The 13,221-nt window shown below is 33.8% G+C and overlaps 1 protein-coding gene across 8 annotated transcripts; it reads left to right on the top strand.

The window, feature by feature from the left end:
• The first annotated feature begins 284 nt into the window (after positions 1–284).
• On the top strand, positions 285–12,214 carry LOC119557567 (double-stranded RNA-specific editase Adar). Of its 8 annotated transcripts, XM_037870356.1 has the most exons (13): positions 285–607; positions 689–794; positions 2,340–2,379; positions 5,275–5,362; positions 5,431–5,579; positions 6,184–6,481; positions 7,460–7,642; positions 7,706–7,986; positions 8,050–8,200; positions 9,205–9,370; positions 10,513–10,612; positions 10,697–11,176; positions 11,243–11,341. In XM_037870356.1, the coding sequence occupies exons 3-13, from the start codon at positions 2,344–2,346 to the stop codon at positions 11,339–11,341; spliced, it is 2,031 nt and encodes a 676-aa protein (XP_037726284.1). In that variant the 5' UTR covers positions 285–607; positions 689–794; positions 2,340–2,343. The 8 variants fall into 8 exon arrangements, with proteins under 8 accessions (XP_037726284.1, XP_037726285.1, XP_037726286.1 ...); XM_037870357.1 differs by lacking the exon at positions 689–794; XM_037870358.1 differs by lacking the exon at positions 2,340–2,379 and having other exon boundaries at positions 286–607; positions 11,243–12,214.
• Positions 12,215–13,221: the final 1,007 nt, after the last annotated feature.

Here is a 13,221-nt window from a genome sequence, read left to right on the forward strand (position 1 = left end):
GGCTTTCGATATTGGATACTTGGATAAATATCGATGTATGGATATTTGGATAAATTCCACACATCCCTATTTTAAACTCTCTGTTACCGGTCTCCCTTTCTCTCTTTTTCTCTTAACATAAATGTTAAGATAAAAGGATAAAAATGTTAGATAAACGTTATATCCCAACATTTCTGTTATCAAACACTGCACTTTACATTAGTGATGGGGCAACACCAACAGTGGCCGTCATCGATGTTTGCAAAAGTTTTCGAACATCGATGCACATCGATGGGGCCATCGAAGTTTCGCCACCTCTAACAGAACTCTAACCGACGAAGATTGTTATTTTTTCTAGTGTAATGTAATGGGACTAAAACCAAATCCTGACATTTAAGCCAAGTGAATCGCGACTGCAATTTTCATCGCAACGCAACGCAAATCAAATCCGCGGCAAAGGGAGAGGAGGCGCATTGCACTGCACCGCACCGAGGATAAAACAATCGGGAATTGATTTGTTTGTCCGGCCATGTCGGTGTGTGTGTGAGACAAGGGCTCGCCTGTGTGTGCCTTCGTGTGTGTGTGCGTGTGCGCTCTCTTTTTTTCGCCGCTAAATTAAATAATTGCAGTAAGAGCCACCGATATATACATATATATATATATATATTCCCCCTAAAAAATACAAAAGCTATTAAAAAAAAATAAACAGGAAGAAGAGCAGCCAGAAGAAGAGCAGCTAACGTTAAACAAATGAAACTCTGCCGATACAGCGAAGTAAAAATCAATAATTAGAGCCAAGTTCCCAAAGCAAAAAGGTATGCAGTAGCCAGAAAACAGAAAAGAACAAAAAAGCAAAAAAAAAAACAATACATACATATACGACGTACATGTGCAGCCGTGTGTATGTATGTATAGCGGGCATTTATGCAAATATAAGGCAAAAAATAGACAAAAAGTCAATAGGTGTTGTAGGGTATTCGCATTGTATATCGTATATCGTATATGTGCGAAATGAGAGCAGATAATATTATGTTGGATGTTACCTTCCTTCAGCCATAGTATAAATATGTATATGATGGTACTACATCATCCATTGTGAGGGAAGAAAGTGGTTAGTGGAAAGTGGACAATTCCTGGGTATTACGTAGCTGCAAGGCAAGAACAACAAAAGCAACAAAAGCCACAACACATGCAAAAGCACATGCGACGTAACTAACCCAGTGGGGCATTCCGTTTCGATTCCGACCAACATCAAAGCGGAAGGTAAAGAAAGGGGGCGTTAGGAAAGGGAAAGGGATAGGAAAGGCTTCTTCTCTGCTGCATTGCAGTGAATTGCGTTCATTTTCCCCCCACTCCCCCTCACCCCCTCCCCCTGTTCATTACCCATTTCACTTTCTTAAGGCCTCGGGGTGCTCTATAACAAGCTCTATAAGCCAATAAGTTCACGTCCCATTCATGTATCGAATTGCAAAAGTGGCTTATTGAAATGCGAATCTTACGTTTTCTGACGTTTGCATCCGCGCGCTATTCATTCAAAATGCGTGCCTTTTTCAAGAACAGAACAGAGAGGGAAAAATACGTACTTGTTTCTAAATATGTTTAATTACCTAATGTGCCACAAAGTATAGTGTATAGAGAGTGTATAGTGCATACTATATAGTACTTGCTGTATAGTATATACATAATGCACTTTTTGGCCAGCCAGTCGATGGCTGTAGTCTCAATTCGCCAATCCAATCCAATCCAATGCGATCCAATTCACGAGAGCGTGAGTGTACGAAAATCGATTGAATCGTGTAACTAAAACATACAAGTATGTATGTTTAATGTTGCATGCATGTGAATGTATGTACGCATGCCAATGCCTGCGGATATAAACAGTTTTTTTTTTTTTTGCTAATTTCGAGTCGAGATTCTATATATCTTTATTTGTTGCAGTCCCAAAACAATATAAAACCATTTGCATTGAGTTTTTGGAAGACATGATTTGATTTGATTTGCCTATCGTAATGCAATTCTTAAATATTTACCTTTGTATATGTACGTTTTTGATCCATTCGAAATTCAATTTGACAAAAACAAAAAACAAAACGGCTATTCCAATAGAATGAGAAATACGATTTAAATTTACGCTCAAATGAAAGTTAGATTTGTAGCTTTGATTTCGATTTAATAATTAATAGTCTTTAGCATTGAATTTTAAGTTATTTAAAAAACAGAGCTTCCGCTTCAGTTTAATATCGGTTTGGTGTTACTTTTCTGAATATATTGGTATTATCATCATCATACTCCTATAAATCACCATAACAATAGCACAACAGATTTCACCAAGATATAAAGTACGTGAAATTCGATTCCAGAGTCATGTTAAACAGCGCAAATAACAATTCTCCCCAGCACGTAAGTAGACGAAAATCGTCATTAAAACATAGATCTCTTTATGTCTTGTTTATGTGAAATTTATATGTACATATGGTACTTGTATGAATATTCGAGCACTGCATGCATGTTATGTTTAGTAAACATTACTTCTATATTATTTGGATCAGTTGATTTAAGACGGAAACCCCTCAGATAAAGTGTTAAAAAATTCTATATCCTTAAAATAAGTTTGAAATTCGCAAAGTTATAAAGGAGTCACTAATAAAAATAAGAATTTACCTACAATAAGATCCGTGAAATGATTGATATCTAAATGTTTTCTATATAATGTTTATATAAACATCGCAAAAACCAGAGCTGTAAATATTTTAGATTGTCACAATACGAGTATGAGTTTGAATATTTTTTGAAGGTTTTATTACCCGTCCGATTTCTGGGACATTACAGTATTTTCTACATATAGCATGCAATTAGGCGTATGGATGTACAAATTCACTATATATGGCATGGTTTATTCATGTTATTTCACTTTTAGTGGATACGTATGTCATTTTTATTATTTAAAACATGTTGAATAGCAAGTATTTTATGCATTTTTTTGTAGGTAATTTCTGTCTTTGTTTATAGAGATAATCACTTATCATAAATTTATATTTATAAGCACTAAGAGCTAGCTGGTCTTAATATATTAGACATTTACAATTTTCGCCATCAGTTGTCCGAGAAATGACACTCAACACACAGGTGCTGTGTTATATAAATGTGTTGCAATGAATTCGAAATGGTCAAAACAACGAAAATATTAGAGGGATATCTCGAGCCTAACAAGTTTTTGATTGTTTCAATTGTTTAATTTCGGACTTATTCACCATACACTTCTTGTTTCCCACGATTAAGATATATAGTCTGATGCTTTACACAAATTTACTTTAAACGTTAGTGTAAATAACATGCCTTTTATTGATGCATGCGATTCTAGTCTTCTTTTTTTTGGAACTTATAGACAGAAAATGTCGTATTAGATCATCCCTTCATGTAGCATTTTGTTGGAAACTGATTGAAATATTTTTCTTATTTGAAATTTTATGAGCTGTCCTTTTTTCCACCTATGCGCACATGAATAATCTACAAGACTGTAGGCGTCAATTCCTCCAAACTTTGACCAAAAATATAATTTCTTCGAACGGATTTTGTAAATGTATATCGTATATCCCGGAGTATTAGTATTTGTACACGCACACATTTTCGCAACATATTTATTTTAAAAATGTTGCTGTTGATTACTGCAAATTTTGATACGCCAATGCAGCTCATGCATCTCTGAGTTTGTGCTGCAGCTGCTGCAGCAATAACCGCTCCACCGGCATCCAAATTTTAATGTAATTTCGTTCATGTTGCTGGGTTGGTAATGCCTTTCTGACATTTTGACTTCATTAATTCTACAAAATCTGCCTTCTGGCCGTCTGCAATAGTTGTTTTATCAGCACCAAAGAATCTCAATTTTCGACATGCACCGTGCTTTTTGTTACATTTCAAAACAAGTGATAAATGTCATTAAAGCAAGGTTGCAGTCCTGTCCTCCGGATGCAACTAGACCCTCAAAATATTTTTCGAAAAATTATTTATAATTTACAGTTTATAAAATATATGTTTTAAGCATACATACACGTTGGTTACAGCTAAGCAATATATGTTAAATAGAAAAACCAAATGTATTCCAGACCATTTAGCAAATCCCACACAAATGCATAAGTTTCGTCTAACCCTAACTCTTTTCAAAGTCTTCAAGCGATGGTGCTCTATGAAATAAATTAGACGACGAATCCCTTGCATTGAAACAGACAGCCGCAAGTGTCTTCCCTTTAAAAGGGTATATAAATATCGAGCTCCTCGAAATACGTAGCTAGTCGCGCAAATTATCTACACACGTACAAACATGTGTTTTTACACATGTATGTACATTTTTTAAAATTTTTTTTTTTCATAATTGCAGTTCCTTCTATAAAATTAGCTGCAGTTGGCTTTTGTCGTTGTCAGATAAATGTCAGTGCTTAGCCGGGAAACTCGAAATTTATCAGTCGCTAGGTTGTACACGGTCTTGAATGTCACATCGTTGTTCGTTGTTCTTCGTTGCTTGACTTTATAAATTTGAGTCAGAATAGTAAAGAAGGTGGACCAATAATAATGTATCCAGTATCTTATAAACCTGGCTATAAGTCATACAGCTATAGATCATGCCATCATGCAATGCGTATAGGGAGATCCTCGATGTGTTATCAACGTCAAAATTTCTATGCCTCATCCAGTTATGCTGGCAAAAGGTCTCGATTTCTTGTTAAACGTCGAATTATGTTTCCATCATTGCCCTGCAATGTAAGTAGATTTTTTTTTTGGACAGGTCAATTCGCACCGTAAGCCCGAAATACAATTTGTTGTATAATTTTATATGCCTAAATAAACCTACATACAATGTACTAATTTATTAATCGACCAAAAATTTGTGAGCAATTTTTTTTTGACTAAACATATTGTTGTGCTATTGTATTACAAACGTCTTGTTATAACTGTCTATATGGTATCGATGTTGTTGTGCGTAATATTAAAATAAACAAAAGTTGTGTGTATGTATGTACTACTGCGATTTGTCAATAAAATCATAATGTTGATTTCTTACAAGTGATGAATTTTGGTAATGTATTCCAAAAAAAAGGAATCCTGTGAAAGGTACTTCCATTAGACAACGCAAAAAACAAGTAAGAGCACTTAACAACTCAAATTACTACATGCATACACACAAAACGGGTCCTTGAAAGGAAGTTTGAATGCTTTTCGTTGTACTTGTACAGTGTTAAAAAAAAAAAAACAAATGCCTAAATACTATTAAATTTACTATTAATATAAAAATATTCATAGCCGGTGAGTGCACCATCTGATATCAACATGAATGGATATAACAGGAAAGCGCCACAAAAACGGCGTTATGATATGCCAAAATATGCTGGTAAGTTTAGGATACCTATTTACATCGTTAAAATACAGCATTAATCCAAATCCCGAACTTTTCTGCAGTGTCACCAAAAAAGAAAACCTGCAAGGAGCGCATTCCGCAGCCGAAGAACACGGTGGCAATGCTGAATGAGTTAAGACATGGACTGATTTACAAATTGGAGTCACAGACTGGTCCGGTGCACGCACCTTTATTTACGATATCCGTTGAGGTAAGATATATTTGACTTAATCAATCTTGTAATAATGCCATAGGAACACATACCCTTCAAAAAGGTGGCGTGTGGCACGCCATGTTCTGATAGTACATTAACTTGGGTCTACTTTATCTTTGGTTTTGCGGTATGCAAATTTATAAATGTACTGTGATAATACATACATATATGTAGATTGTAGCTCCCTCGTATGCTTTTTATTTAAATCAATCACTTAAAAATACTGTGAGCATAGTAACCAAATAGGAACTGTATTTTATTTATAATATAACTACTGTCATATTCCAGAAAAATACACATTTGTCGTTCCATCGAACTATAATTAGCATTCCACATGAGGTCATAAATTGAATATTATGAATAGATATTATGAATATATGAATAGATAAATATGAATAGAATCAGTGTTAGAAAGCAACCGTAAAAAGCTATAATAAATGAAGCTCCTAGTATGTTTAACAAGCAACCTTTAATATTGTTGGACATTTTGTCTATTGCCCTAAATCTCGTAAATGTATAATTACATACTAATGAAATATATACATAATATTTGGCATTTTGAGAAGATATTAAGACTAAAATTTCTGGATTTAATTCACAGGTCGATGGACAAAAATACTTGGGCCAGGGTCGCAGTAAAAAAGTGGCACGTATCGAGGCAGCAGCCACAGCTCTGCGAAGCTTTATCCAATTCAAGGACGGAGCCGTTTTGTCGCCATTGAAGCCATCGGGCAACTTGGACTTTACCAGCGATGAACATCTAGAAAATGGTATTGAAAATATGTCCAACAAAGAATTGGTCGAGATCATTGAGACGTTGATGTTGACTGAAAAGAAATCCAACCTTACCTCGCTTGAACAACCCACGTTGCGTCTTCAAATGTTTTGCATGAGTCAGAGCAAGTATTAGTGTTTTTTTTCCTTTTTTGTTGAATATTTTAATTTATTATTTAATATAATTTATTCTGAATTTTTATGAGTTTGGGACCCTTGCACTTTAACGTCAGGTATATATGTATGTATTTTGAATGGATTTGTATACATTTTTTTCATGTAATGGGATCAGATATCTGTGCTTCATTCTGAGACCTCTTTGAAAAATTAAAAAGCCATCAAAAATTATTTTCGAATACTTTAAGTTTCCATAATTGATTGAGTATGCGGTGTAATAAATCTTATTTGCTATGTTATACCACCATTTTCCAATACAGAACTATTTTAAATTGAAGCTCATACTGTGGTACTTTGAAAAGTTATAATTCTAGAAAAAGAAGTCTGTTAATCGATGATTAGTTATATATTTGAAGATGTCCTCAAAAAATCAGTTGCTTTCAATAATGGATAAAAATATGTATGTTACTATGTTCATTGGGTCGTGTTTACGTTAATTTATAAAAGTTTAAAATATCATATTTAGACTAAAGCTTTTTTTGGCTAATATGAATGCTTTTTAACTGATGCATAATTCAGTGAACGGTACTAGAAAGAGATATCTAAAAGCCTCAGTGTAAGTGGTCTATACTCGTTCGTTTAATTTAATCTTCTTTTTATTAAAAAAGCCTTTTTATTAAAATATTTCCGTTCAGTAATAATGTCCTAACGCTTACTATTGTTTTATCACATATGTTTATGCACATAATACAGCAACCAATTAAGACATTTCAATGCCGTACTTGTACCTACGTTTAATTATACATTTTGTACTTGTACACTATTTTTATAAGTCATTTGTATTCCTTGTTTACGTTTTTCCTTGCATTTTTTGCTAATACGGTTGGAGAACACTATTGCGTGTGAAATAAGTTTAGATACATAAGAGATAAATTCATAATAGCGAGCAATCAACTATCTCTACTAACTTTTTCTTGTATTGCTAGATGTCAGCAAGAGTGCTATTACTGTTGATGGTCAAAAGAAGGTTCCAGATAAGGGTCCTGTAATGCTGCTCTATGAATTATTTAATGACGTTAATTTTGAATGCATTAATATCGATGGAGCTCAGAATAATTGTCGCTTCAAGATGACGGTTACAATAAATGAGAAAAAGTTTGACGGAACAGGTTTGTAGTGGAAATCATATTGTAAACATTCAATTTCTAATGCGAACACATATTTTTTTCAAGGTCCTTCCAAAAAGTTGGCAAAAAATGCGGCTGCCAAGGCTGCGCTTGCATCGTTGTGTAACATTTCCTACAGTCCAATGGTAGTTCCACAAAAGAACGTACCCCTTCCAATCGACGACAAGTCGTCATCCATGGAGTTGCCACAAATACATGCAGATACAATTGGACGACTTGTGTTGGAAAAATTCATGGAAGTAATCAAGGGTCAAGAGGCTTACTCGCGTCGAAAGGTATTGGCGGGAATTGTTATGACTGAAAACATGAATTTTTGTGAAGCCAAAGTAAGTCGGTTATCGTGATGGCATTTTGTGAATCGTTTTAATACATATCTCATACTTAACTAGGTTATTTCAGTTTCGACGGGTACAAAGTGTGTCAGCGGCGAGCACATGAGCGTTAACGGAGCTGTCCTGAACGATTCCCATGCTGAAATAGTCTCTAGGCGTTGTCTTCTCAAGTTCTTATATGCACAGCTGGATCTGCAGTGCAATCAGGGTATAGTTGATTTATGCCTATGCTAAGTTTTTTTTCCACGTACACAAATAATATAATAGAAGTTAAACTTAAGTATAATGCATAATTTAGTTGTGGAATGTTTATATATTTAATTGTACGCTTTGTAAGGTAAAATAGTTACTTATACGTACGGGCTAAAGTTCCTCTTTGTGCTCATTGAACATATACGGACACCACGATTTTTCTGTTTTTCTAAATATAGCCCTTAGGTACATATTAAAATGGCCCTCAAAGGCCAAATTATATTTTTCTAGTCAGATCGTTTTAAAAGTTTATAGGAAAATTTTAAGGGCGACCATCTATAAATAAACTAGTTGTAAACTTTATTTTACAATTTGAAGCACGAACATTGAAATAATGTCATTTCCTTTATTTTTAATGGTAATTATCTTGTTACTAATTCACTTACTAACATTTGAGTATTCTTATTTTAAGTCAACTAAAATTAAAATGTTTAGCATCACAGGTAGCTTTAAAAAGTTACCCCGTTTATGTTCACTCCATTATTCAGGGGCTGTGGTATGATTTGGGTTAATAGCCTGCTTCCCCTGACGCATTCACATGAAAATTTTAAAAATCAAAATTTTCAAATGGATTTATTTGTTGTTTAGAAATAGCAACGACCCAGCTATCATATTAAACGTGTGAATATGTCGGCGAAATCATGGTGTTCCCTATTATAAGTAGGTAAAGGCTTTCGTGTTTTGTATTGCTGGGTCACGTGTATTTTAGTGTTCTTAAATAAAACACACACTGTTCCAAAATACAATACAATAGGTATCAGTTGCATAGTACTTTGAAATCGGCTTTATGCTTTCCCAACTTTTATTGCATACTAAAATCTGTTCCGCATTGTTTTATTGGACTTCTTTTCATGCATACCAGTGCGTATTGGTGAAAAGAAAGAAATTTAAACATAAATCTACTTCGTTTTACTTTAATTTATATTTGATTACTCTTATTCAATTTTCTCCTAAATTTAGCCACAGCATATCAGTCGATTTTCGTGAGGAATACTGATGGGCAATACCCTTATAAACTAAAATCCGGGGTACATTTCCATTTGTATATAAATACAGCACCTTGTGGGGATGCACGGATATTTAGTCCTCACGAAAACGACACTGGTGTTGATAAACATCCAAATAGGTTGGTACAAAAGACATTCTATAAATATTTGATATTATTAAAATTAAAAATAAATACTTCCTATACTTATATACACTTCAAAATTGTATTATTCAATTAGAATCATAATTATTAATGTTTGTACGTTACTAATAAAAAAAAATCTGCTTTTCTGTGCGGAAAATGCATTAAGATCCCTGAAAAATATGTATATGCCTTAATAAAAACACACATGTATATATGTACAGATGCGTGCTTGGAAATACAAGTGCCACAAGTTTTTGTTTGTGAAAAAATGCGACTATTGTTTCTAAAAAAATGTAAAAATCGAAAATATAAGATTAATAAAATTCTACATATTTTTAAAATCATGTTACATTAAATTTGTCGCACATTTTCAAAATAATTTGTGGGAATATAAAGCACGAAACTGTATTTATTGAATATGTGGAATTATAAATCTGAACAAAAGCATGAATGTATACAACAAATTCAGGTATTTTTAAGTTTTTTTTTTTTTTTTGTTTTCTTCAGAGGTTTTCTTTGGCATTGTCCATGTTGTCTGTCTGTCTGTCTTATAACTGTAGATTTTTTGTATCGCAGAAAGCAGACATTGCCCTCTTAAAAATATATTTTTGATCAGCATTATGAGATTAGTCAAGAATAAAAGATGGCGATGTAGTTATAAGATTTTATACAAATCGTACTATATTGTCTCCATGCCATATATAATATGTGACAAACTGACCGTGTTTGTATATTTCCGAATTATGGTTGCTTAGGAGAAAGAACGATTCGGTTCATACATTTTTTTTGCAGTAATTGTATCGACGGTTCAATCACTTCAGCTTGACGAAGATAACTTCCTACCCCGTTGTTTAATCACTTACAATCGGACGTAATAGCCAGGCCATTTGATTCCAAATTCTTAAATACTATTTTAAGAATATGAATTTTTAAATTAATGAGGAATTTTTAGAAAAGTGAAACTCTACCATTCAGACAGCGCCACCAAACTGAAGTAATTCATACTATGTTTTGTTCCCCAGTATGACTTGGCATGTTTTAAAATAATTTTTAAGCAAGCTAATAATTATATTTTTTCATATTCATTTTTACAATGCCGACAACGAATCATACATGAAATAATCATCAATCAACAGAAAAGCTCGCGGCCAATTGCGTACCAAAATCGAGTCCGGTGAAGGGACAATTCCAGTGAAAAGCAGTGATGGAATACAAACGTGGGATGGCGTATTGCAGGTAACCCAAACTCCCCCCGATAATCTTTTTATTAAAACATTTAATTTATTATTATTATATATTATTGTATAAAAATTTTCATAGGGCCAACGTCTGCTAACAATGTCGTGCTCGGATAAAATTGCACGTTGGAACATCGTGGGTATACAAGGCTCCCTATTGTCTTCCATAATTGAACCAGTGTACCTGCATTCGATTGTGCTGGGCAGCTTGCTGCACCCAGAGCACATGTACCGTGCTGTGTGCGGCCGGATCGAGAAGTCCATTCAAGGTCTGCCACCGCCATACCATTTGAATAAGCCGCGCCTCGCCTTGGTCACATCGGCCGAACCGCGCAACCAGGCCAAGGCTCCAAACTTTGGGATTAATTGGACCATTGGTGATACCGAGTTGGAAGTGGTGAACTCGCTCACTGGCCGAACCATTGGCGGTCAAGTGTCGCGCATCACGAAGCAAGCGTTTTTTGTTAAATATGGATTTTTAATGACAAACTTACCAGGTATTTTAGTCCGCAAAGTAACTACAGACTATGGACAAACCAAAGCTAACGTAAAGGACTATCAGGTAAGTCATATATTACCTGGTACATACTTGGTACACCAAAAATTGTCTACAATGTTTTTGTTTTAGACGGCAAAGCTAGAGTTGTTTTCTGCATTCAAGCGAGAAGACCTTGGAAGCTGGCTGAAGAAACCCATTGAACAAGACGAGTTCGGTCTTGCCGAATGACTGCACTCAGCACTATTATATAATTTATCAAAAGACAACAGCAACGGCAAGCAATTAATAGAATTAGATGATATAGATTTTATGACAAGTTCTTATGTAGAATGCAAACTAAGTTGGGTGCAAAAACATCGATATGAAATTCATATGATCGAGAACCTGCCAACCTTGCGTACCCATTGCAACAGCAAGCACAAAGATGCTTTTGCTCGAATTATGAAAAACGGCTCTAGAATATTTATAGAATAGAATGTAGCTTTTATGCTGGAACTGAGTAAAGGAGTATTATGGCGTTTTTTTTTGAATCAATAAATTTTATAAATTGGCTAAAGCAATTTCTTTCTCGTCTAAGTTTACCACTCGTTTTATTATTTGAGTTAAAATAGAATGATATCGCCTCAACCACACTGTTCTAATTTTTAGGTGAGTTGGGTTGTTTAAGTTTTCTCTGTGTCCATATTTTAGAAAAATATGGTTAGAATATTGTTACAAGACATATTACAAGAAGAAAGGAAGATAACTTCGGCATGCCGAAGTTTATATACCCTTGCAGCTATAAGAAATATTGAATGTTAGTACCACCCTTTTTATTTTTAAGGATTACTTTTCCGATCGTTCCTAAAAACACAGTCGCCCGATTTCTTACGAACTAAATTCGAAATTGTCACAAAACACAGAAGCTCGTCTCGTCTAGTAACGCAAGGGTATAAATATAAAAAACGAACAAGTAAAATCTTTAAATAACCATAACCCAAACAGAAATCTAGAATTGGTTCTGTTATCGACTAAGCAATGTATTTTGTTAAGTAATGTTATTTGCAACGACATAATAATTTTAATAAAGTCATGCTTAATATAAGCATAACGTAAACTTTAGGTGAATCTATATTATTTCCACGTATTTTTCTTCAGATCGTATATAAACCTAAGCTTTCATCGACTTTCAATGAATAAAACTGTGTTCTTGGTTGAAAAACTTTAAATACAATAACGTTTTATCAATTAAATTACGTAGATTTGTTTAAATTACAATATTAGTTCAGATAAATAACATTCAAATAAAAAGAAGGCTATAAATAGATTAGTTTAAATAGCATGATAAAGACACTTTAACTACCTAAGTCTAATCATGAAGCTTGTAACGCCATTTTGTATAATGTAAACAGACATTGTATTAGTTGTGGTCATTTGTACATCATAGCATTTTCTCTATATCTAACTTCTTCCTGATTTCTTCCAGTTGTCTAACTTCTGGTTGTTCGTTCAATTAAAAATGACAATTGTAAATGGTCAACAAACATGCTGAAATACAACAATTTATAATTTTAAAAGATTGCTCTTCCATCGTGACCTGAAGTTTTCGTAATCAATACTAGTCAAGTCGATTTAGCCCCTTTTTTTTCCATTGTGCATGGAAATGGTTCAATTAAAAAATTTATCAAATGCAATAATATGCCTATTGTTCAAAATGCAGTCATGTAAAATAAGTATTACGTTGAAGTTGCTTAAATCACGAAAAAGAGAAAGACTGCAAGACGTTAGAGCAGAACAGCTTATTTCGTGGACTCAGTTGTAATTTTTCCGAATCGACTTAACACCACAAAAAATGCTTACGGCTTCAAAAAACTTAAATACCGTTTTCTTTAAATATAATTTTTCAATGAAAGCCGCTAGTTTTTAGTACTACAACAAAATAGCTTATTTCGTGCATTTCTGGAAATTATTTGGTTTGACAGTAGTAATTTTTTTACTTTACTTAATTGTTTTCCAACTTTAAATGAATTAGGCGACCTGTTCCACGGTTAAGACTAAGAATGTAGTTAAAGTTAATAGGAATTAAAATATGTATATTTTTTCATTTTATTTCCTAAATTTTTTTTAAG

The sequence above is a fragment of the Drosophila subpulchrella genome, chromosome X (genome assembly GCF_014743375.2).
Source record: "Drosophila subpulchrella strain 33 F10 #4 breed RU33 chromosome X, RU_Dsub_v1.1 Primary Assembly, whole genome shotgun sequence".
Taxonomy (NCBI): domain Eukaryota; kingdom Metazoa; phylum Arthropoda; class Insecta; order Diptera; family Drosophilidae; genus Drosophila; species Drosophila subpulchrella.